Genomic DNA, 26094 nt, shown 5'->3' with positions numbered 1-26094 from the left:
CTGCTAATAGGTATAGGGTTTTTTGCAAGTGTTGGTGAAATGTTCTACAACTGACTATGATGATGGCATACAACTCTGTGAATATGCTAAAAACCATTTAACTGTAGACTTTACATAGGTGAATTACTTGGCATGTTAATTGTATCTCAAAGCTGCTATTAAAAAGGAGAGGGAATTAATAAATGTGGTGAATGACTATATGTGTTTGATGGAGAAAACGAACCATTCACTGTAGACTACATAATTTCCAGTTTAATTCTCATGGAAATAGCGAGAATATCTGCTAACACCATTACGTCAAATTATTTTAGGGTCACTGGACAATGAAATAAAACATGAAACATAAATAAGAGATATAACATTAGAAAGGAAGGGACCAAGTTATTACTTTCAGAAAACCCAAAAGAATCACCTAAAAGTGATTTGCATTCATGAAGATTCAGTGAAATAGTTATATATAAGATATACTCAAATGTCAATATATTCTAAAACCAGCAATAGCTAATAAGGAAAAGTATTATATAAAAGTTTAACCCTAAAATAACCTATAGTGTGAGTTGCTTATACAGGGAAAAATAACCCAAAACTTTATTAAGCAATAACAAATGAAGATTTAATAAAATGGAGATATGGGTAAGGTCCTTTGATAGGGAGAATAAATATTATAAAGATACCAGTCCTCAAATTAATTTTTTAAAGCTTATTAAAGTCTTCCAATAGAAATATATTTACATTTCTGGCAGTGTAAATTTGGTGAAATATTTCAAAAGCCTTCAAAATGTTCACACCCTTTGTCTCAAGGAAGTTTTCTAGCAGAAAAAAAAAAAAAAAACCCTTTATGCATAAGATGCCCAGCCTTCTCCTTTAGACCCTAGATAATAACTTTCTTCCACATATTCCCTTCTCACCCTCAGCTCCTCCAAAAAATCTTTACTCACCTGGTTTCTGGACTGTTCTATATCCTGATGTTTTCCCCCAACTGAGCTATATTTTGTTCGTGCATCTCTAAATGTGTCATTAACCTTGGTTGTTTAGGAAAGAGGAACATAAGTAAAACCAAACTCTGCTGAACTATTGTTACCACAATTTAGAAATAACCCTATGACACATTGGAAAGTGTTTACCGGTGGTTGGTATAAGATTTGGTAGTGGTTATTTCTTAGAAAGTGTGTATCATCTGGTGGTATTAGGAGTACACGTTACTGGGGTTCATCAATGTTAATGGCTCTTGAGAAAATATAAATAAAAGGAGGTTGGCCTATGGCTTCCTGAAAGAAGTGCAGAGGAGAGTAAGTAAAAGGATGGTAGAAAATGTACTTGCTTGACTCAAAAAACAGCCAGCATAATTTCTATTCTCTTTATTAAGAAAAAGAAAATCCACTCTTATAAAGCAGTGTACATTATTTTCTATTCACTTTCTGTATCTTAATACAAAAATAATATACATTGTTTTTAAAAATGCAAAAAAACTATATACACACACAGTGAAAGATCTGCTTTTCCAACTTGTTCTCTTCATTTTTAAAACATCATGAGATTATTCCATGATGTGAAAGTATCCAGCTATTACCAGTTATTTCTAACTATTTCCAAATTAAATTGAATCTTCGTTATGTCAAAATCAGCATGTATATAGCCATGCATGGATGAGAAAGAAGGCAGATTTTTTTCATATCAGTTTTGAACTGCTGAAGTCTTTGAAGCTCATTCAGCATTACTTAAGTGAAAAGGGATCTGACTAACCATTGGTTCCAGACTCATGGATGTTTGCAGGCCAACAGGTAACGTAATAGTGGTATGCAGGCAGATTCAAAATAGTAGGACCTAGAAGGGGACAACTGTCAACCGTAGAACATGTGCTTCTGTGGGAGCAAGCAGCCCCTACTCATAATCAGGATCATCATCATGTTGGAATTCAGGCCTGGTTTTGCTAAATCTGATTATTTTTCCCAAAAAGCCCAAATTCAGGATTTTTCTGTGAAATCTCCCAGTTATCAGATTGGATCATTTTTTAAAACACTAAAATTAAAAAAAAAAAAATCCTCAGGCTGAATGCAGCTCTCAGACTGTCAAATTGCAATCTCTTTATATTAACATACTTATTATCAGCACCAAAAGAAACCTATTTTTCCACATTTGTTACATGTTTTGGGGAAGATGGTAAAAGAAGCTATACTATTAACTTATCAGAGGATAGGTATTATTGAATTTACAACATAATATTCTACGTTAATGTTTACCTTGCATGTTTTCTAATCTTGGGAAATCTACCCCACTCCTCTAATAGCACACCATAACAGTAAGTTGGTCTATGAAAGTAGCGTTCCCCATTTGTTGGTTCTCAATTCCCTATATCACGCTACAGTGAAAGAGGAATACAAAAGAAGTTTCAACATCTTTATTTTCCAACCTCCAGCGGTTTAAACCAGAGAGTTCTTTTGGAGTGAAAATACTGTCTTTTCTTTCTCAGAGTTGCTGAGAAATTATAATTAGAGGTTTTCCTGTTGTGTAAAGGAAAGGAATTCCAGTCTTCCTGGGTCTGCAAGACTTCTCTTCTCAATGGATTTGCTTCCCTGTCCCATTTCTCTTTCCGCAGGTAATAGAGGGGAAGCTGGCTCCATTCTTGGGCAAGGTCATTAAATTTGCCACCTCACACGTATACAGCTGCAGTCTCTGTAGCCAGAAGGGGTTCATCTGTGAAATCTGTAACAATGGAGAGATCCTCTACCCTTTTGAAGATATTTCAACAAGCAGGTACAGAATCTCTTGTCTTATAAAAGTATACCTTAATATGTCACATGAAGTTTTATTTGGTCAAATCAGGCCAACTTTTAGTCAAGCACTGTATCTCTCTTACCTTGTATCGGATTTCCCTTATTCGAGGAGAACATTTTTTACCCTTTGGTTTCCTATATTCATTCCCAGCTCACTTCACTATCTTTATCCAGAATGAGATAAAAGAGTTGCAAAAAAAACATCACCTAACTCTGCCTTCTTAGGTAATGAAGAGTGTTTAGATTCATTTTTAGAATGAAGATCAGGGAAGAAGAATCCTCACAACATTTCAGGGCCAAATGATAGGCAAAGGGAAATCACAGTTTCATAGCAATGCTAAAACTGGACTGACCACCAGGAATAAAACTACAAGACACTGGGGAACGCGGGATCCCTGGGTGGCGCAGCAGTTTGGCGCCTGCCTTTGGCCCAGGGCGCGATCCTGGAGACCCGGGATCGAGTCCCACGTCAGGCTCCCCGGTGCATGGAGCCTGCTTCTCCCTCTGCCTGTGTCTCTGTCTCTCTTTCTCTCTCTGTGACTATCATAAATAAATTAAAAATTTAAAAAAAAAAAAAAAAAAAAGACACTGGGGAACAGCTGTCTGGCTTACCACATGCGTTTCTCCACAGATGCGCTGCAGTGTGGTGATGAAAGTTTTAGGATCCAAAGGAGAGAAAAGTGGGAGTTTATGTGGGATTATTTTTCTAACCAAAGTAATATTTGGGCATCATCGCGTTCATTGATTGATGGATGATTTTCTTCTCCCGCTAACTTGAGAGTAGGGTTTTTACTATTGCTTTTCTTGAATCACAAAATGATACATATCACTTTTCCTTTCATTCCAAAAGCATCATAGAAATATATACTGTTTATGTGTCTGTGCACTGGCTTCTTTGGCCATGAAATCATGCTTCATTTCCCACCCAGCAGGGCTCACTTACACTGTGGTTCAGAACAGAAGGGGAGGCATGTAGCCAGGGAGAGCTGAAGCATGTAGGGTAAAACTAAGATATTAAGAGTTGACTCAGCTCTTCTGGCCTCTTCTTAAACCCACAGACTCTTTGTAAACATACAGGAACTTGGGTTGGCTCCACACACAGAAAGATACACACACACACACTCCAGCCTTATTTCCTGAGTACAGGTACTTAACTCATAGCCTAGAGATTACAGACTTCTTAAAAATGTACACCACACAAAAACTTGTACACAGATGTTCACAGCAGTATTCATAATAGCCAAAAAGTGTCCATCAACTGATGAATGGATAAACAAGATGTGGTATATCCATATATTGGAATATAATCCAGTCTGAAAAGGAATCTGATACGGGCTGCAGTATGGAACCTTAAAAACATTATGCCAAGTGAGAGAAGCCAGACACAAAAGGCCACATATTTTATGTTTTGTGTATATGAAATGTCCCAAATAGGCAAATACATAGAGACAGAAGGTAGATTAGTAGCTGCCTCGGTCATGGGAGAATGGAAAAAGAATAACTCCTCATGGGTACTAATTTGTTTTAGGAGTAACAAGAATGTTCTGGGATTAGACTGTGGTGATGGTTACATGGTCTTGTGAATACATTAAAAATCACTGAATTATAAACTTTAAAAGAATGAATTTTATGGTATATGCATTAGATCATAATCAAAAGTGTTTAATAAAAAAATAAAAATTAAGTTAAAAATGCTTCCAACTGTATAAACTATATGCTGGGTCACAAAAAAAATTTCAATAAATTTTTTAAAAGATTTTATTTATTTGAGAGAGAGAGAGAACACAAGCAGGGGAGGGAGGAACCAGGGGAGAGGGAGAAGTAACTCCCCACTGAGCAGAGAGCCCAGTGCATAGCTCCATCCCAGGACCCTGAGATCATGACCCGAGCCAAAGGCAGCTGCTTAACCAATAGCCACCCAGGTGTCTCATGAGTTTCAATAAATTTTTAAAAATTGAAACCATACCAAGTATATTCTCTGACACATTGAATTAAGATCCCCAATAGGAAAAAAATCTGAGAAACCCTCAAATATTTGGAAATTAAATCAAACAAACTAAAAATTTATAGTCAAAGAAGAAATAAATTACAAGAGGAATTTTAAAATATTTTGAAATGAATGAAAATGAAATATAAAATTAAAAAGTATGTAATGCAGCTAACATAGTACTTAGAGTATAACCTATAGCTATAAACATATCATGAAAAAACACGTCAGAAAAAAAAGAAAGGAGGGGCACCTATGGCTCAATGTTTGAGCATCTGCCTTTGGCTCAGGTTGTGATCCCGGGGTCCTGAGATCAAGTTCCACATTGGGCTCCCTGCAGGTAGTCTGCTTCTCCCTCTGCCTATCTTTCTCTTTCTCTCTCTCTCTCATGAATAAGTAAATAAGATCTTTTTTAAAACAAAAGAAAAAAAAAAGAAAGGTCTCAAATCCATTACCAGAAATTCCTTTGAGAAGCCAGATAACAAAGAACAAACTAAATCCAAAGTGAGCAGAAGAAAGTTAAGAGTAAAGATTAGAGCAGATATCAATGAAATGGAAGATAGAAAAACAGTACAGCAATGAAATTACAAATTGCTTCTTTTTTTTTTTTTTTTTTTACAAATTGCTTCTTGAAAGAATCAACAAAATTGAAAACTCTTTGGCTAGATTGACCAAGAAATTAGTAGGAAAGACCAAATACTCAAAATCAGGAAGGAAAAAGGAAAAAGCAATTAAAAGAATTATAAAGAAATACCATAAATGACTATATTCCAACAAGTTAGACAACTTAGATGAAATGAATGTTTCTAGAAAAACAAATTACCAAAATAGACTCAAGAAGAAATAGAAATATGAATAGCCCTATAACAAGTAAAGAAACTGAATTAATTTGTTTTTAAGTCTTCCCATAAAGCCAGATGACTTCATAGATGAATTTTGTTGAATATTTAAAGAAGCAATACCAATCCTTCACGCGGGGATAAAGAGGGGTATCACATAATGATAAAGCAGTCAGTTCTCCAGGAAGGCACAACAATCCTTGATGTGCACAAGCAGAGTCACGATATATGTGACAAAAAAAAAAAAAAAATTACAAGGAGAAACAGACAAATGCACAACTATATGTATCTATCCACTATTATAGTTAGACTTCAACATCCCTCTGTCAGTAACCAGCAGGCAGAAAATCAGTTTAAGCATATCGTTAAGCTGAAAAGCATTATCAGTCAACTGGATCTAACTGACATCTCTGCCAATTCATGTTGTTCATCCAACAACAACGGAATATGCATTCTCAAGCTCACATGGAACATTTAACAAGAGAGACCATATTCTGGGCCATAAAATACATCTGAACAAATTTACAAGAATAGAAATCATGCAAAGTATGCTTTCAAGCCATAAGGAAATTAAACTAGAAATCAGTAACAATGATACCTGCAAAATCCCAACATTTTTGTAGATTAAACAATATATTTGTAAGTAACACATGAGTTGATAATTTATGTCCACACAAAACCTTACACAGAGATGTTTATAAGCAGGTCTACTCATAATTACCAAAAGCTGAGAACAACCTAGGGGTCCTTCACATGTGGATGGATAAATAAACTGTGGTATATCCATGTGATGGAATATTATCCAGCGATAAAAGAAATGAGCTATAAAGCCAAAAAAGGACATGGAGGAACTTTAAATGCATATTACAGAAAGAAAGAAGCAGTCTGTAAAGGCTATGAATTAGAGTTGGACTGTACGAGTCCAACTATGTAACATTCTGAAAGGAGCAAAACTGCAGAAACAGTGAAAAATAAAATGAAATCAGTGATTACCAGGGGCTCGGGAATACGTAAGGAAAGATGACCAGGTAATGCACAGGAGGTTTTTTAGGGTAGTAAAATTATTCTGTATGTGTATATATATCTGTGTGTGTATATATATGCCCACTATAACATTTGTCAAAACTCATATAGCTGTGCAACACGGAGAGAACCTTAATTTAGACTGTTGACTCTGGGCAGCCCGGGTGGCTCAGCGATTTAGAGCCACCTTCAGCCCAGGGCATGAGCCTGGAGACCCGGGATCGAGTCCCACGTCAGGCTTCCTGTATGGAGCCTGCTTCTCCCTCTGCCTGTGTCTCTGCCTCTCTCTTTCTCTGTGTCTCTCATGAATAAATAAATAAAATCTTTAAAAAAAAAAAAAACCTGTTGACTCTAATGATGTGTCAATATGGGTTCATTCATTATAATCAATTTACCACACAAATGCAAGATGTTGATAATAGAGAAAACTGGGCTTAATTTTTCTGTCAATCTAAAACTGTCCTAAAAAAATAAAATTAAAAAAAAAAAAACCACAATGCATCCAGCTGACCAGTTGACTCAAATACCAAAGCTAATCAATGTGAATAAACTATATTAGGACAATTTCAGATTTACAGACAATTCACAAAGATGGTACAGAAAATTCGCATATACCCCACACCCAGTTTCCCCTATTAACATCTTATATTAAAATGGTATATTTGTTACAATTCATGAGCCCGTATTGATACATTATGATTAGAGTCCATAGCTTTTTCAAATTTCCTTAGGTTTTTTTTTTTTTTTTTTTTTTAATTTCCTTAGTTTTTACCTAATTTTCTTTTCTGTTCCAGGATACCACATTACATGTAGTTGTGACATCTCCTCTTGGCTATGACTTTTCTTAGACTTTGGTTTTTAGGACATTGATAGTTTTGAGGAGTATTTTGTAGAACCCCTCTGTGGGATAGACTTGATGTTTTTCTTACGATTTCTCTGCGTTTTATGAGTTTGGGGAGGAAGACCACAGGCATAAAGTGCCATTCTCATCACATCAGACCACGGGTACATACTAACAACATGACTTACCATTGCAGTGTTTGTGTCAGGTTTCTCCACTGGAGATACTCTTCTCTCCCCACCTTTTCCATATTATCCTACACTTAAAGAGTGAAGATTATACTCCACTTCCCTTGGGAGTGGAGTTTATACAAAATTATTTGGAATTCTGCTTGAGTGATTTGTCTCTTCTTCCTATTTATTTTTTTAAATTATCTATTCACATCAGCATGAGCAGGTGCATATTTGTTTTATTTTTTTGGGTTATAATCCAAGATTATTTTGTTGCCCAAACTGTTCGAATTTATGCCCTCCAGCTCTTGCAACTGGCTCCTGCATCATTTTTGACATACTCATATCATTGTGGGGTTTTGGTTTTGATCATTTCCATACTTTCTTGTGGTACCAGATGTTCTAGACACATCATATATATTTCTTGTCCTAATCCTAAAAGTAGCCATTTCTCCAAAGAGCCCAGGTTGCTTTTATTTGAGAATATAATATTAGAAACCAACATCAGGGCACTAGGTCACACACACATTTTTTAAAGCCCTCAATCCCAGGACTCATCCCATGACAAGGGAAGGATGCTTCCCTCTGACTACACATCAGAATCTCCTGTGAGACTTGTTGGTTTTTTTTTTTTTTTTTTAACTCTAAGAATCTATCTTCAAAGGCTTACCATGTGATTCTGCATCACAGCCAGAAGAATCACTGCTCTAAATAGCTGTGGCCATGGGCAGAGGTGCCAGATTCTTATAAGAATGATCACATTAGCACGTCTGTAGGTTCAGGGTACCCTTTACCCAGCAGGAAGGAATATGTAGCTAAAGATGTGCTGAATAATTAAATGTGATTAATAAAAATAAATTTAAATAGTGGGGTAATTTTTTAAATTTACATGTAACTGAAATCTTGATGGGTAAGTAATGTGATTTTGTGAGATTTGCTTCAAAATAATCTCATGTTGCAAAAAATAATAATCTGACAGTGGGAGACAGGTAATAGATATAAATGAAAGATAATTGTTGAAGCAAGGTGATAGGTACACAGAGGTTTATTACACTATTCTCTCTACTTTTGAGTATGTTTGAAATTTTCCATAAGACATATTTAAAAATCTGTAAGTAATTGGGATGCCTGGGTGGCTCAGCGTCTGCCTTTGGTCATGATCCCAGGGCCCTGGGATCAAGTCCCGCATCAGGCTCCCCGTAGGGAACCTGCTTCTCCCTCTGCCTATATCTCTGTCTCTCTCTGTGTCTCTCATGAATAAGTAAAAATCTTAAAAAAAAAAAAAAATGTAAGTCAAAAGCTTAGGTATGATATATTCAGTGAATTCATCACCATGTATCCTTGACCACCTTGCTAAAGTCCACACGTCTGTGTCCTCAGATATATACTTAATATCCCTTCAGATTCGAACATCATTTGAACAGCATAATTACAACTCAGTAAGAAAGCATTCCACAAGTATCAGAACTATCCATCCTTTGAATAAGTGAGCATACTGATTTATTATTTATTTATTGAGCATACTGTGTTTGTGCACGGGGCTAGGCTCTGGGGACACACAGTGAACATGGCATGCTCCTGCTCACAATTTGTTCAGTCTCTAGTAAGAGACACTGAGCCATTAGGCAGTTATGCTGAAGTGTTAGAGGAGCCACAGTCTAGCGGGTAGTCCCAGAGCACTAAGAAGGGGCATCATCCATAGGAGTTATGGACACTGTTGGTGAAAAAGCAGTTCACAATTTCTAAACTGTTAGAGAGCTCCATGTTGAACTCTAAAGCACTGACTTAGGTACTTCAGTATCAGAATATACTTGGTTTTAACACACTTATTTGATAATGACCATATGTCAAACACTGATCAGCTCTTCAGACTTTTTCCTTATTGAATTAATTGTTATGCAGGAGGAAGCTTCCTGAATATGTAATTTAAAAATATAGCCCTAGTGTTAATTTTTAGAACGCCATCTCTGACAGATATAGAGAAAGTGTTGGGGTTGTAGGGAAATGGCATTAATAATGTACTGATACTGGTGCCAGCAATTTACATAGCTCATCATTTCATTTTTAGGCCAGTCCTCTGAGGGGGTACTGTCTCCTCCGTTTAATAATGGGGAAGCCTAGGTTCAGAGGAGGCAATGAACTTGACCCAAGAGATGAGGCCAAAACTAGAACCCAAGTACATCTGACTCCAAAATCCATGCTTCTTCCATTACCCATCACTGTTTCTTCTGTACCTACAGTCTTCAAACCAGTTTTGCAGTATACCCCCTAAAAGACATGTGAAGAAACTATGTGCTTCTGTTGTTAAAGAAGCCTCCTCCCAAACTGTTATTTTGAATTCTCCCTATATGTGCCATGGTAAAGATTTTTACACTTGGAGCAGTAGGTCAGAGTTAGGTTAGGGTGAGGGAGAGATAGAGCGCCGAGCAGCTGTGATGAGGGGGTGAGGGCAGAGACTATAGTGGAGCCCCCTCCTCTGCACATTGCTAGGCAGGTCAGGAGGCCCAGGGGTGCATGTGGGAGCTGAGGCCTGTGGAAGCTGAGGATGCCTTACTCAGGCTAAGTGTGCTATATAGTATTATCCCCTCACCATTCAGATGATAATGCTGTTTTACATTGAGGTAGTCTTTCTTCTCCAACACAAATTAATTTCCTTCTAAGTAGGAAAACACTAAAATCCAAATTGTAAGATTTTAAATACAATAGTAAGATCCAGAATCACAGAACTTAAGCCTAATCCAGCATTTACGCTTCTAGATAAAGGAAAGCACAGTTTAGAAGAGAGAAACATTCTCTTAAAACAGCAATAAAATTCCACATCCTAAAGAAAGAGAAATGACCAAACATACCTCCTTGATTGAGAATAAGAAGAAATAAAAACTCTAACTTCCAAATTACAAATCAGAAGAATGGACCGATAACACTCTAAGGCTTAAGGGAAAACAGTGAATATAAAAGCAAAAAAAAGTCACCTATATGCACAAAGTGACCCAAGACTTAGATTTTTTTTAAAATCCTTAAATTGCCTTCTATCCAGCTTTCTTTCTGACATCTCTACATATCACTAACCTTCTCGTTATTAAAGACATAATGCTGCTAAAGAGACCATCCTGCTGCACAAATTTGTGTGAAGATGCCATTCTTGAATCTTGAAATGCTTCCAGATCTCAAGTACATGAATACTTCATCTTAAAAACACTCAGCATGCATTTTAACATGAGACTTACAAAATATACCAACTCTCATAAATCAGTTCCAACCTTTTAGTCTGATCCATTTGGTTTTGTTGATTTTTTCTTGTGACATACAAATCATCCCCACAAGTTTTCCAATATGCAAAACATTGCACTTGGAGACTTATGACCCCTATTTATTTTTGGCTATATGTAGATGTGGGCATACTATAAGAAGGGTATACTTAACACTGAATTTGGTGTGTGTGTTTCATATAGTAGGCATTCCATAAATAGTTATCATTTGGTGCAGCTCTCCCCAGAATATCATGCGCATTCACTTAAGTACACCAACAAAGCTTTTTAAATAAACTGGTTAGTTAAGAAAACTTAAAATACTTGAACCATCTGAAATAGAGAAAGATTCTTCATGATTTCTTACATGTTAAATCTAAAAAAACCAAACTCATAGATACAGAGACCAGAGTGGGTGGTGGTTGCCAAATGCAGGGGGTGAAAGTGGTGAAAAGATAAAAACTTCCAGTTATAAGATAAGTTCTGGGGATATAATGTACAGCATGGTGACTAAAGCTAACAGCACTATATCATATATTTGAAAGTTGCTAAGAGAGTGGTAGATCTTAAAATTTCTCATCACAAGAAAAAAAATTTTAACTACACTAGGTGATGGATGTTAACTAAACATTGTGGGTAATCATTTTGCAATATATACACATATGATGAACTCATCATGTCGTATACCTGAAACTAATGCAATGTTATAAGTCAATTATATCTCCATAAAGCTGGGGGAGGCAGAGAAATATTTGCAAGGACAGAGGAGCATAGTGAAAGTCTGAGTGCATTACTTTATATGTAAGCTTTATCTGTAAAGTTGAAGCAACTGACCTACTGTTTTAAGTATTTCAGCAGTGTGAGCATCAGCCTGCCCAGGTCCCCAACATTTACTTGTCCCAGAGAATGCATTCAAGGAAGTGTTCTTCCTGTTGAGGGGGGAGATCATTTGCAGCTCGGCAGTTACTCTTTTAAAAGGGGTCTGTGGGGATCCCTGGGTGGCGCAGGGTTTGGCGCCTGCCTTTGGTCCAGGGCGCGATCCTGGAGATCCGGGATCGAATCCCACGTCGGGCTCCCAGTGCATGGAGCCTGCTTCTCCCTCTGCCTATGTCTCTGCCTCTCTCTCTCTCTCTCTGTGACTATCATAAAATAAATAAATAAATAAATAAACGTAAAAAAAAATAAAAAATAAAAAAAAAATAAAAGGGGTCTGTGTTGTTTGAAGCACTAGGGTTTGGAGAAGCAGATTGAGCATAACTTGACAGTTTTTCTTTGTGTACAGTAGTTGATCACTCCCTCCCCTCCTCCAAGAAATAACGATTACACTCAGGACCTTGAACTTATCAACACTAAACTCTTAGCAGTTGAGTTAACATACTCTGACACCATGTCCAATTTGTACACATTTCAAGAACATTTCCTACATATGTCTATTGAGAATGAACACTGGCCTCATAGAAAAAGCCATAGCAAGTGAGTTTCTAACAGGGCCTCTCCTCTTTTTCATTTTAAGAAATCTATTTTGTTAGGTTACTTACAGAAAAAAGAAGGCCTCCCAGAGAACTCAGCCCAAGCCCCACTGCTTTCATCCATCTGGCCAAATTTCAGAAAGGCCCAGTTTGTACTGAAGAACATGGAGGCTCCTCCCAACACCCTTGTGAATTGGTCTTTGTCATTTTACATTTCATGGCAATCCACACAACCCTGCCCCTGAGGACCTCAACTTGTTGGGGCGTGGAGTTTGGTCTTTGCCTTGGCACTTTCTGCCCTTCCTGAAGCTTCATGTACACACAAAGTTTCCAAGAGCTAATTGCAGTCGAACCTTAAAAAGGTTTAAAAGAGAGAAAGCAACTGCTTTATTATAAAGTACAGAATTGCTTCTTGCTATAGAAGATCCTGAGATGCACAGTTTTTGAGCAATCCACTAAGAGCTATGTGCTGTGGGTCCTTGCTTCCTTTGATTTGTCCCTGGAGGATGAACATGGAGATGGCTTTGCCCAAAGTTGTCACTTCCTTAGTTGCCTAGAAAATCACCAAACCCCAGATTTGCCAGCTACCTTACAAAGGCTTTTCCATTTTTTGAGAAGCCAGTTATAGTTTGTCATTTCTTGAAAGACGGGTTCGTGTTTAGGCAGGAATATTTTGGCAGGGGTTGGAGAATAGATCAAAACTCCAGAGGAGAACGAGAGAAGCACTGCCCAGAAGCTGGTCTTTCCTTGTGGCTTCCTATTTGTTCAGCCTTCGTTTTTGTCAGTCCTTGCACAAACAGACTGAATACCTGGATTATTCCCTCATCTGGACCCAAATACACATACATTACATACCCCTTTCTCACTAATCAGCCTGACACATTCCTTTGTTGGTAAATGGTTCCAAAACAAACACTGTCAGCGCACCTAATTAGCAGGTTTGCGGGCTGTGCTTGGCAGTCCTGTTACATCCTGTTCAACAATAGAGAACAACAGCCTTGGCGAGGCTGGGCTTAAGGGAGGGAATAGCTCCCCGCAATGCATATATGCTTTTTTTTAATGATATTTCCTTTCTGTGGCTTTTCTTGGGAAGCAGCCACTCAATGCATATTGTGATGAGGTGTGGCATTCCTGAAACAGCTAGAGGAAATTTGGAACTCCTCTTCCTAGGTACCTTTGCTGAGGAACCTTTAGTTTCCATCTGCTTACTGTTCTTTCCTCTGTCTGGTATTGACGAGGAGCAGAGTGAGGAACTTTCTCCGCATCTTCTAACACTGATGATAGAGGAGAAGACCCCTGCCTGTGTTCTGGAATCATAAATTAACAGAGATGGAAAGGCCTGTGGAGAACATCTGGACACTTGGGGGGTAGAAAAACTGAAGCCCCGCGTGCTCAAAGGTTTTGTCAGTGGCAGAAGCAGAGTGGCGACTTACCAAGATGCAATTCTGCTCTTAGGCTATCTGTCTGCCTGCTCTTCGATGTCTTTATTGTGTCAAGGTTTTCCTTGATTAAAAAACAAAAAACAAAAATCTCTAACACAGTGTTAGTTTTAAACTTTGGTCAAAGAGTAACTTGGTAAATAACATTTCACCTTGGCCTGGTGGCTCCTATATTCACATGTCAAAGTGTTTCAGAATGTCTGCTAACACAGACAAGACCTCTGTGAAACCCTCGTTTCACAGGGCTGACCTGACCCTCTATGCTATTAAGCCACTTTATAAATACATTGCATTTATAAATGCAGTCCTCCCTGGTAGGCTGCCATTGTTTTTTTGAAGCCATTTGGTCACTTGAATAGATGGTTGTCATCTCCACCTAGACACATTTCTTACCAGGCTTCTTGTTAGGTGTCTGGTTAATACTGTGTTATCATCTTATCTCTAAGCATTTCAGACAACCTAATTTTTTGTTGTTTGGCGGCAACAATGTTCATCGTTATTTAACTCATAACTTTCTAACTGATTTGCATTAGAGAAAATTTTTAAAGTACACAGAATATAAAGAAAATTTTCCATACATATGTATGCATGTTTACTTTTTAATAAGATTGGCAATATGTTGAATATATAGTTTTATATCCAGCTTTTTTATTACATATCAGAACCAAGTTCATAAACTTTTTTGATGGCTACTTTAACAGGAGAAAAAAATTTATTGATTCTAAAATCATTAAGATCTATCTAAAAATTAGAGGCAGACTAATCCACAGAAAGATCACTGGAGTAGAAATACAGAAGTCTAGATGTCATCCCTAACTCATCCACTGATTTGCTGTGTGACCTTTGACAAGCCATCCCCCACCCCACCTCTGGATTTGCCTGCCTGGTATATAGCACTGTTTTAAGTTTATTGACAAAGAACATAGAACTTTACTTCATCCAGCTCCTTTGCTTATCATTTTGTACCAGTTTGTTTGATAGTTTGTCATGATGTTTTCAGCAAGGTTGACTATTTTTGATGCAATTTACTGGAAGGATTAAGATATAAATTCAAATTTTTATTCAGTCCACCATTTTTTTTAATTTATTTTTTATTGGTGTTCAATTTACTAACATACAGAATAACCCCCAGTGCCCGTCACCCATTCACTCCCACCCCCCGCCCTCCTCCCCTTCTACCACCCCTAGTTCGTTTCCCAGAGTTAGCAGTCTTTACGTTCTGTCTCCCTTTCTGATATTTCCCACACATTTCTTCCCCCTCCCCTTATATTCCCTTTCACTATTATTTATATTCCCCAAATGAATGAGAACATATAATGTTTGTCCTTCTCCGACTGACTTACTTCACTCAGCATAATACCCTCCAGTTCCATCCACGTTGAAGCAAATGGTGGGTATTTGTCATTTCTAATAGCTGAGTAATATTCCTGTCAGCTCTATGAGGAAATGGACTTTTTTCTATTTTACTCTCTGCTCAATTTTCTGCATTTAGAACAGCACATAGTAAATTTTCAACAAATAATGCATGAAGAGCTTATTTTTAGTTTTTCAAATCTGTGCTTTTCCACATATTTTCATTTATTGTAAATAACTTTTAAACGAATTTCAAGGAAACTATATATTTAAATGTAGACATTACCAAGCTATATGACTTTATTGAGTGATAGCTAACGTTCTATCATATGTTAGGCATAGATGTATTTTTCTGGCCCAAGGAAAACTTTCATATCAAAAACTTGAGTTTTGCCAAGCTACTCAGATAGTTTTAATTTTCAAAATATCTTTTTGGCCGTTTTTTAGAGTGTGTTTTTTTCTTTCCCTGTGGCACTGTAAATAAGTAACCTGAATACACAATAGGGAAGAGAGGAGTGTTTACCTTTCCATACAAAAAATGTTGACTCTTCAGCCTGAGCAGTATGTTCTGAAATGAACTATTTTATGCTTTAGAATTACAAAAGGTACAATAGGAACTTGGTTTTGTCAGCATGTGTGTTTTTGATATTGTGAGACTTTTTTCGCCTAATTATCGGAATACAGATAGCAAGATCTTGTTAAACTTATCTTTTAAAAATCATTTTTTTGGGACGTCTGGTGGCTCAGTGGTTGAGCGTCTGCCTTCAGCTCAGGGCATGATCCTGGAGTCCCGGGATAAAGTCCCACATCGGGCTCCTTGCAGGGAGCCTGCTTCTCCCTTTGTCTCTGTCTCTGCCTCTCTGTGTTTCTCATGAATAAATAAAATCTTTAAAAAAAAATAAAAATCCCCTTTTTTTTTTTGTTTTTATTTCAGCATCTAATGTATATTTTTTTTAAGACTGATTTATTTATTTATTCATTCATTCATGAGAGACACAGAGAGAAGCAGAGACATAGGCAGAGGGAGAAGCAAGCTCCATGCAGAAGGCCAATGTGGGACTCGATCCTGGGACTCCAGGATCACGCCCTGGGCCGAAGGCAGGCACTAAACCGCTGAGCCACCCAGGGATCCCCTATTATCATGTCTTTATTAAACCTCTTCAGTATTCTGAATATTGAACCACTTGATGGTGCATCAGGGAACATTGGCTCTGTAGCTGTCATTAATAATCATCTGTTCAGTTCCTGATGCTTTCAAAGTATTTAAACTAGAGAAAAGGCTATCTCTATTGATGTTCATTCTCTACCACAGTCACCACTTGGACTCAATTATGTCTATGTAGCATAGAACTTGAGTAGAGTCATCTGCCTGTAACTCTCACCCCCTGACACATACCCCTTCCCTTCTTCCCTCCCCAGGGAGGCTGGCATCCCCACCCAATACCACAGCCATAGCTCCTGAGAGATGCCAGCTGTTGAATTCCAGTACAGTCCCCTTTCTGCCTCACCTTGTCCTCACAGCATCAGCCTGAAATTTGAGGGAACACACAAACTAACCTTAGGAGGGCAAAAGACTATACCACATACCCTTGTCTCACTTACTTCTGGTGATGGTGGTAGGGTTGGGGGGGAGAGGTTCTTAACAAAAATAATGGGAAGAATTTTATAAACTTTTGATGAGAAAACAGGAAAAGATAGCATGTGAAAAACAGAAATATGGGAATTTCCTTTTATAAAACCCAGAACATAATAGACTGCCTTGCAAGTCATGAACCAGTGGTTGATTCAAAGACTGCGTTGGAAACATTGGAAGCCACTAACTTGAGCTGACTTAACTTCAACTGAAAAAATCTAGTTTGGCCTTGAGAGGTAGGAAGCTGAAGTATCTAAAAGCCATTCTTTAAGAGGAGTTAACACTTTTTTTCTAGAAAGAATCCTTGATGGTGGAGAGAAAGGAAATTTAAATTAAAAGACTTAGCTGGAAAACAACTTACATCGATTTGAAAGAAAAATTTCAGAATTGAGAATAAAAAGAGATAAGAAAATTTTCCTTGGCAGTGGGGAAGATGTGGGAGGATGGCAGGGCAGGGTAGAGGAGGGGATAGTGAGGCCTGAGGTAACACGGTTTTCATACAGTGCTTGAAAAAGGCACCAGCCAAGGGACCTCGGGATAGAAATGAATGTCAAAGCAGCAAGCAAGAAAGATGACTTGTCCTCCCTTCCGCTTCCCTGACAATGCAGTTAAGGTATCTTATTTAAAAGAGAGGAACCTAATCAGGGAACCTTAATATTTAGAAAGTACCCAAGAGCAGTACGTAACCCTTCTCCCCACCTTGCCTAACCCTACCCCAACGTTTCATACTTCAGTTTTTCTCCCTGGGAGGTCTAGAGAGCTTGCCCCGGCCACACTCACAGAAATGAAAGAAAAGGCTTAGTTATTAGTTAGCATAGCACTTTGCTACCCAGACCTAAGCTAAAGGCTCCCTCCCATTGGCTTTCCCCAGTGAGCAAGTGTGTTATTGCCTTTGAGAGTTTCCTTTACTGATACACTGTCATCTAGCCTTCTCTACCCTGTTCCTGTCTTATGAATACACATGTTGAAAGACATAAAGTTTTCAGTGACTTTGAGGTCTTACACGTCTGCTCATGGCTTGTATACATAGGCAGCATAACTATTTCTGTTAGTATGATTATCAGTTCTATCCAGTTTTTACTAATATGCAGAGTAAAAACAAAAGTTCTAATAGTTTTCCCTGAATGAAAGGGACTACGAAAACATGCTTTGTTCTTCACATCTTCCTTTGTTCAATGATAATGTATACCATGCTTTAAGCATTATTGCAACTATTTCTCCAAGATAATGCATCCACAGTTCATGCAAAATAGGATAATTTTAACTACTAAAAGTGTGTACCTTACTAAACAATTTTATGTTTCCTAAAAACATGTAAACAATCAGTCTTAACAAATTCATACAATACCTTTATCACTATATAAAGATGAAAAACATATAAAGCCAGAATTACTCCTTGACCACCTGAGATGTTTACACAGGTGCATTTCACTTTAGATAAACCTTATAAATTATACTAGAAGTTTTTAAAATTAGTTAATTATATACATTTCAAAATTTTTTTATTTAACATTAAGATGGGTGGCAATAAACTCTCCTAACATACTCAATATAGAATTTGACCTCTAAGTTGTTTACATGAAGGGAGACTGTTTTTGTTAGATATAAAAATGTAGTATATACTACGCAGTACAGTGTTGGCATAGGGACAGATCAACAGAACACGATTTCAGAAAGTACAAAAATAAACTCAAGTAATATGGGAATTTAGTACATGACAAAGGTGCACAGCAAATTAACAAAATAAAAGATGGAACATTCCTTAAGGAATGAAACTGGTAAGTAGACAGCCATTTGGAGAAAGAAAAATAATTCCGGATTTTACCATACTCTCTATCTATGTCAAGATCAATTCCAGATGGATCAAATATTTTGATGTAAAAATAAAACCCATAATGTGCTAGAAGAAAAGATGAGTGAATATTTTTATAATCTTAAGTGGGGAAGGTCTTTCTAGCTTGACACAAACCCAGAAGCCATGGAAGCAAAATGCTTTTAAATATGTTTTTAAAAAGGTAAATGCTTAAAGTTCTGTAAAGACAAGTGCAAACAGGAAAGTTAGAGATTTTTAACACATTTAACAAAGTATTAATTTCCTGAGTATAAATTTTTTTTTAAACTCAGTAAGGAAAAGTCATTAGACAATGGGCAAAGGACATGAAGTAACCGACTGAAAAAATATGTAAATGGCCAATATCTGAACAGCTTAATATCACTTCTTTTTTTTTTTTTCTTAATATCACTTCTAATTAAAGAAAGTAAAATGAGGTTCTTACCTAGCAGCTATGAGAAAATATTAATAGATATGAAATGCAAATCCCAATATAAAAACATTAATACCACTTCTCATTTTCATTTTGCAAAGTCCATATTTTTGTTCTAAATGTTTACAACAGTCCTGTCTGATATTTCAGCCCTGCTCTCTTAGGAAACAACTGGCCTAGAGCAACAGTATTCAAAATGTTATATTCATCAGAATTCTCTGGAGGGCTTGTTCAAACACAGATTGCCAGGTCCCACCCTAGAATTTATGATGCAGTAAGTCTGGAGTGGCACCCAATAATTTTCATTTCTAACAAATTCTCTGATGATGCTGGTTTGGCTAGTCCAGGGACCACACTTTGAAAACCACTGGCCTAGAACACACTGAATATTAGAAAATTACGTGATATCATCTCATTTAAGAGAATTGTATTGGTGAGAGGAGACGAATTAGGGGAACAGTGTACAGTAATGACAAAACACTTTGGATCTTTGATTTGAAGGTCTTTCTCCTTCTGAATGTTTTGCATTTTTCTAATGTACCCATCCTTGAAAATATCTTATTTTGGCTCCATTAGGACTCTTAGTACTTTGAGGATCTGGTATGTAATATGTTAAATAGAAGTAAATCCCATTCAGAGTCTTAGGAATATATATCATCCTTATAAATTATTTCTTTTCAAGAGACCTACATCAAAAAAAAGGAGAGAGAGACAGACCTACGTCAAAAACCTTGACAGTTTGTCAGTTTTACATTAAAAAGGTGGACTGGTGAATCACTGGAAGTCCATGTGTAAGCTTTTTTTTAAATCTACATTAACCAAATATTATTATATTCACTACCTCTTAGATGTAGTAAGACACAGCTAAACATCTCTTGGACTCTTAGATGTACTGAACTAAATTTTTATAGAAAGCCACTGGTCTTATTTATGGTTCTCTAATGGCTACAACTATGATATATTCTAGCTTCTTCTGAAAATTATAGAAAAATTCTTAAATCTTCCTGCAGTTTCCTTACTTTTTCTAATATTAAACAAGATTTTTCCTAAAGTAACCCGAAGAAGAAATGGACATTTGTTGACAATTATATTAACTGTAAGGTGAACCATTAAAAAACAAACAACAACAACAACAAAAAAAACCTGAGAAGTGTCAGAAATACTAGTTTTTTCCTATCCTCAAATAACTATTTCACTTGGGTCAAACCTATTAAGATTTCATATACATACATAGAGTATTACTGAGAAGTTCTATCACCATCCACAAATTAGCAAGAAGCATTTATTAAGCATTGGCACTAAAGATAATGTGATTTACCATTCCCAATGGGATAGCAAAATTAACAAATGAATTAATTAACCCTTGTTTACATTCTCTTTCAAAGCCATGATTTTAAGTAAAGCTTTTGTCAAAGCTATTAACTGAGCTTGGTTTACAAACTAAAAGTGCAAGACTTGTGAAAGCCAAAGGCTTTGTGGTCTGCAATCAGGGAAAAACTCTTCCTTAATTAACTCTGAGGATTAAAAGGTAAATAAAAAGATCGCTGCAAGGCATACCAACTGTTCTTCCCATGATTTGAGTCTTAGCAGATATTTGGGCCTGTGCTAAATAACTTAAAGGACCACTAGGCTAGCAACAGGAGGAGAGCCAGACTTCAAGTCAGAAGACTGGAATCAAGGCCAGAGTCGATCACACACTTACTAGTTTGGGGACCGGAGAAGACACCAGTTACTTTATTACCTCATTTCATTTTATCCATATACTGAGTGACTACTTATTAGAAATGGGAAAGCAGGGACACCTGGGTGGCTCAGCGGTTGAGCAGCTGCCTTTGGCTCAGGGCGTGATCCCAGAGTACCGGGATCAAGTCCCACATCAGGTTCCCTGCATGCAGCCTCTTCTCCCTCTGCCTATATCTCTGCGTCTCTCTCTGTGTGTCTCTAATGAATAAATAAATAAAATCTAAAAAAGACTTTAAAAAAATGAAAGAAAAAATAAATTTAAAAAAATAAGAAAGAAAGAAAACAAATAATACCTAGCTCAGAGAGATATTATAAGGATAATTTCTATAAAAACAGGAGAAAAGGCTATACAGATGTTGCCTAATTTAAATGTCCAATATTGATCTGCCTGTATTTGCATTTACCATTCAGAACTATTGGAATAGCTGAACACACCAGCACATATACACCTAAATCTGCCAGACATCTGGCCAAAGGAGCTAGACCTTTTCCAGTCTCATACAATTCCAGTCAAACCATACAGATATCTTTTGCCCCACTCCCACCCCCAACCAAAAAAAGAAGGAAAAAACCCACGATGAATAATCCCAAATGTAGTCTATTCCTCACTCTGCATGGAGCCACAGCAGTTCTGTAATCCAACATCTCCAGGCCCTTTGCTCTCTTTGTCCCCATTCCCTTTGCTTCCCCTGAGGGAGAAGAGAAGGGCATCTGCAGCGTGTGTGGATTTCTAGTAATCCTGGCTCAAGGCTTCACCGGAAGTGGTGCTCCAGGCAGAGGCTGTGAAACTTGGACTGTCCCCAGCCATCAGCACGTTACTGGAATTGTGTGAAACGTTTATTTTAACCCGCCTATTCCCCCACAAAAGAAAAAATCTGTTCAACTGTATCATAATTAACTCATTTTACTTTACAATGTTTAGTAGCATGTTCTGTGTGTTCTTCTAAGCAGCCTACATACCTATATACATACATAGCACATGTGTACGTACGCAGGCATACACCTATGTGACTTCCTATACAAGCAAATTATAAGTTAGTGGCTTATATTCATTTACTCACACAATAACAAGAGAAAACACCAACCCAAAACATTAAAATAGCCAGGCCCCAATAACTACCTCCCTTAGCGAAGAGATTTCAATAATCATCTTGGTTTCTTGGAAAAACCAGTAATAGCTAGTGGCTCCGTGGGGCGCCTTACATAGTAGCCATACACCCGACCGCACTCGCATGCCGGCTCGCATGCACTTATTTCTGCACCCCACCCTAGTCGCTGTGGGCTCTGCAGAGTGGAAATCAGCCAAAGCTCTGCCCTACTCTGCAGGCCTGTCCTTCCACTTGTCAGAGATCCAGCCAAACTCAAGGCTGAATTTCAATCTAATGAAATATCTGAGGTCATTGCCTGCGCCAAAAATAAAAATGCAGCAGAAGAATCCAGCATGAACAGAGCAGCAGCATTTCAGTGACCTCAACTTGGGGCAGGGGCCTTTAGCAGCTTCCTGTGACCTGCATATGTGCAGCTAGAATCTGGAAGACACAGACAAAGCCATCGAGCCTGCCTCTAATTGGTCTCACATCATCAGCATTCCAGAACAGGAAACTGTCTACGGCCAGGAATTCTTGCCGCTTTGCCATAATATTTGAGAAGCAGACCTTTGCCCCTGCACATCTGTAGTTCTGTCTGTTTGCAGCAGGTCCATATGCTTGGTTTGGAGAGCGGAAATAAGACCATCGTGCCTGTGGCTATTAGATTTCTAGGGTGTGAACCTCCCTGTCACCTGCCAAAGGTCAGTAAGGTAATCGTTAGGTCAAAGACTGTTCCTAGAGTGTGTAGAGTCTCATTTAATGATGCCTTTACTAAAAGAATGAGATCTAGGTTGCCCCCGACTGGCGGAGCTCTGCCCCCGCCGCCAGCCATATAGGCAGGGGACTGGTACGTAGGCAAGCACATACTTTGCCCGACACACGTGGACAGTTCACGGCACTGCCCCCTGGAGTTTCCAAAGAAATAGAACTAGTCCATTCCTCATCTCACATCGTGTGGTATAGACAGGTGCCAATACGCATAGGGTTCACTCCTGTGCGGCTGTCCCAGTGGTTAAAACAAAAAAAATTCTTCACATAGGATGCCACCTCTAGCCAGTCCCCGTACCACCCCCAAAATAAAAAGCCAACAACACTGAACCATTCTGGGCTTTTTGGCGGGGAGGAGAAAGGGTGCTGATGAGGGGCTGGGGAAAATGCTTAGAAAGGAATCCTTACTATTGAAATGTTCTGAGAAAGAGGCAGAGTCAGCTCCTTTTGGCCAAATTCCTGATAACCAGAGCTGCATGTACTAGTCTGTAAGCTATTTCGTGGTTTGATTAATCAATGCAAATAAATAAAATTTAAAGTAATACTCTTCACTTTAAGGATCCTCCCATTCAGTCCTAGTTCGTCGGTTTGAGACATTCCAAGGAGCAGCCAGCAAGGTATTCCCACTCACCCATCCACAGACCTTGGGCTAGAAAATGTGGAAAGAGAAGGATAAAACCCAGAGTAGCCTTTCCCTGCCCCCTCACCCCTGCACAAAATCTGCAAGTTGGAAGGAACTTCAGATAATCCAGCCTCCCCTTTTACTTCTACTTCTGTGGAGAATGGGGGGTTCAGGGATGAAGTAACTCACCCACGATCCCGGGGACAATGGGGCCAACCTGGGCCAAGAACTCAATGCTTCTCACTCTAGTTGAGCCCTCCTCTCTGCAGTAATCAGCCTCGTTAATATTTTCTAGTCTCATTTCATGGTAGATGTTGCAGAAACCTAACTGCTTCACAGTTACATAAAAGCAATTTATTTTGTGGGACAAATACAAGTTTTTGGTTTAGATTTGCTAGTTGGCCTACACAGGACATGAAGAAGCAAAGACCACCACAGAAAACAGCCCAGATGTTCTTGGCCAAAGAGCATATACGCGCAACTGAGGGCCAACCACCAAGATGGCTTTTGAGGAAGACTAAAAAATCAGAGTGAATTGGTAGAAAGTTAAGGGTCTTAGTAGCAATGCACAGAATTGTGTCATAGGTATTGACTTCTTACCTGATGTTCTAAATTAATTTTAAAAACCACAGGATGGTTAATGCCAGCGAGTTTCGGCTATTTTAACCGAATGATGTATTGAAAGTATACATCTATGAAAATGAAATGCATCAGTAACACTATGTTGGACCTTATTGGTTGGTGTAAGCCAGCAGCTGACACTTGCAAATTCATCCTGGAGAGGGCACTGTTTAAGTGCCCCCTGGGTACTCCTTCTAGGATGCCTTCTCCAGGTAGATTATATGTCAGTGGTTTTCAACTGGGATGATCTCCCAGCCCCTTCCAGGGGACATCTGGACTTTTGGCAGTGTCCAGAGACACCGCTGGTTGTCACAACTTGGAGGGAAGGACTGTGCCCAGCATCCAATGGGTAGAGGCCAGGGATGCTGTGATCATCTTGCATGCATGGGGTAGCCCCCCACAACAGAGAACTATCTGGCCCCAAATGTCAGTAGTGCCCGGGCTGAGATCCCTGGATTCAGTGAAGCAATGAACGTTTTCAGGAAAACCCGATGGGATGGCTTTGGTCAGTAGCAATATGTGTCCCTGTGGTTGCATTCTCTGTGACACTAGAAAGGAGGACATGGTTCTTTGTTCTCGGAGATGCAGAGCAACAACCGAAAGGCAGTGGAACTGGGAGCTGGGAGCTCAGAAATGAAGATGAAACTGGCTGGCTTTCATTTGATTTATCACTCAGGAACACGGAAGGACATTTCTTTCATTATCTGCTGCAATTTTCTACATGGATGATTGCACTGATAGATTTCCCTTATATACAAGATGTGTTCCTGAAAAGTTGTTTGTAAAATCAAACTTTAAATACAGTCAGGAAATTCAGCAAACACTAAGGAGCCAGTGAACTCTTTTAAAGTGAAAGGTCCTTTTAAATAAAGCCCTTTCTCAAAGAGGAGCGAGGCTATAGGTTGCATTTTTTAATGTAAATGCTTTATTTTTCCCTGCACATTTTTCTTACAGAGCTCTGTAACGTTTATGTAAGAAATAGTTTCTTCTTCCTCCTTCCTTTCCCTGACATTCATTTCATTTAAAAAAAAAAAATGAGGGGGAAAGTTAACAATGGAGTGTCTGAATTTGGGAAGGTCATTGATCAGTCTGTCCATTATAAAGTTCAAAAGATGGCTGCTGGCTTACAAATGGTTAGAAAATAGGACTTGGGTACATTCTGAAATCATTAATTTTTTATCTCAGACTTTTTTTTTTTCTTCAGTTACTGACCTTTGGCTAGAAAGAGCAGGTGTACTCAGCCCCTCCGTCACCCCATGAGTGTTTGTCGCACCAGAAATACCCAGTAACACTCAGCCTCTTCACCGAAGCAGGGTGCGGGGGTGCCGGTATCAGCAGAGATAAGGGAGTGGTTCTGAAGGAACCCCATGGCTTTCTCCTTATCAATCGCTGCCCTAGGGCAACATCCCTGGTGTATAAATCACTAACTCAGCAGGGCACGGGGGGCAGGAAGGAGGAAATGTATTCGATAAGGCTACCATTAGTGTCACTTCAGTGATAGGAGGGTACAGAAGTGTGACCCAGCGACAAAGCCACTGCCCCGGGGCGGAGCCAGCCAGACCAGAGGCACACGGAGACCTGGGTCTAACCTTCATCCCACTGGAGGAGGGAGGGGCTAAGAGCCGGGAGATGCTAAAGAGGATCCCACCTCAACCGTCCAGGCCCGTGTGGCTCCAGCATCGAGGCAGGTAGTGGAGTCATCATGAAAGATGGCGTCACACACCTGCTCTTCCAGAGACGGTCACCCATTTTTGTCCCACAGAACCCCAGGAGTAGGAAGGAAGTCACTGTGAGCAGCACTTTACAAATGAGGAGACCAGAGCACCAGAAAAGGCGATGACTTGCCCCAGATAACTCTAAAAAAGGGTTGTGACTGGAGCATGAGTCTTCGGACTGGAAGCTTGCGCTTGCCTCCAGGACAGCACATTCCCCTCACTCAGATGACCCGACCTCAGGAGGCACCACGCCCAGGCTGTCAGGAGTCCTGGGTTCTAGTCTCACCTCTGTCTTCAACTCACTGTGTCCTCATGAGACAATCACTGCCCCTCTTAGAGTCTCAGTCGTCTTATGTCTGACATGAGGGGTTGATCAAGATGTCCTCAGGTCACCATGTGACATAGGTACAGTCAGGCTGCAGGAAGAGTTGTCAGAAGCCAGGAGGAGGCATCTGCTCACCCTGGGAGGATCAGTCTTGGCTGTATTATTGTGCCAG

General features: G+C 38.8%; 1 protein-coding gene and 1 long non-coding RNA gene across 5 annotated transcripts in view; one reads left to right on the top strand and one right to left on the bottom strand.

Annotated features, from left to right (window-relative positions):
* The window catches only part of PLEKHM3 (pleckstrin homology domain containing M3), a 173482-nt gene that overhangs the window by 144092 nt on the left and 3296 nt on the right, over positions 1-26094 (top strand). For all 4 annotated transcript variants that reach the window (XM_025442008.3, XM_049106765.1, XM_049106767.1 and 1 more), the window contains exon 7: positions 2597-2754. In XM_025442008.3, coding sequence (XP_025297793.3) covers positions 2597-2754 — 158 coding nt within the window. The remainder of the gene's footprint in view (positions 1-2596; positions 2755-26094) is intronic.
* Positions 2384-26094, bottom strand: part of LOC125754518 (uncharacterized) — a 47724-nt gene continuing 24013 nt past the window's right edge. Inside the window, exon 2 of the long non-coding RNA XR_007408978.1 lies at positions 2384-2703. This is a non-coding gene — a long non-coding RNA (uncharacterized LOC125754518). The remainder of the gene's footprint in view (positions 2704-26094) is intronic.

Source organism: Canis lupus, chromosome 37 (assembly GCF_003254725.2).
Source record: "Canis lupus dingo isolate Sandy chromosome 37, ASM325472v2, whole genome shotgun sequence".
Classification (NCBI taxonomy): Eukaryota; Metazoa; Chordata; class Mammalia; order Carnivora; family Canidae; genus Canis; species Canis lupus.
This window is presented reverse-complemented; position numbering and strand designations above follow the sequence as displayed.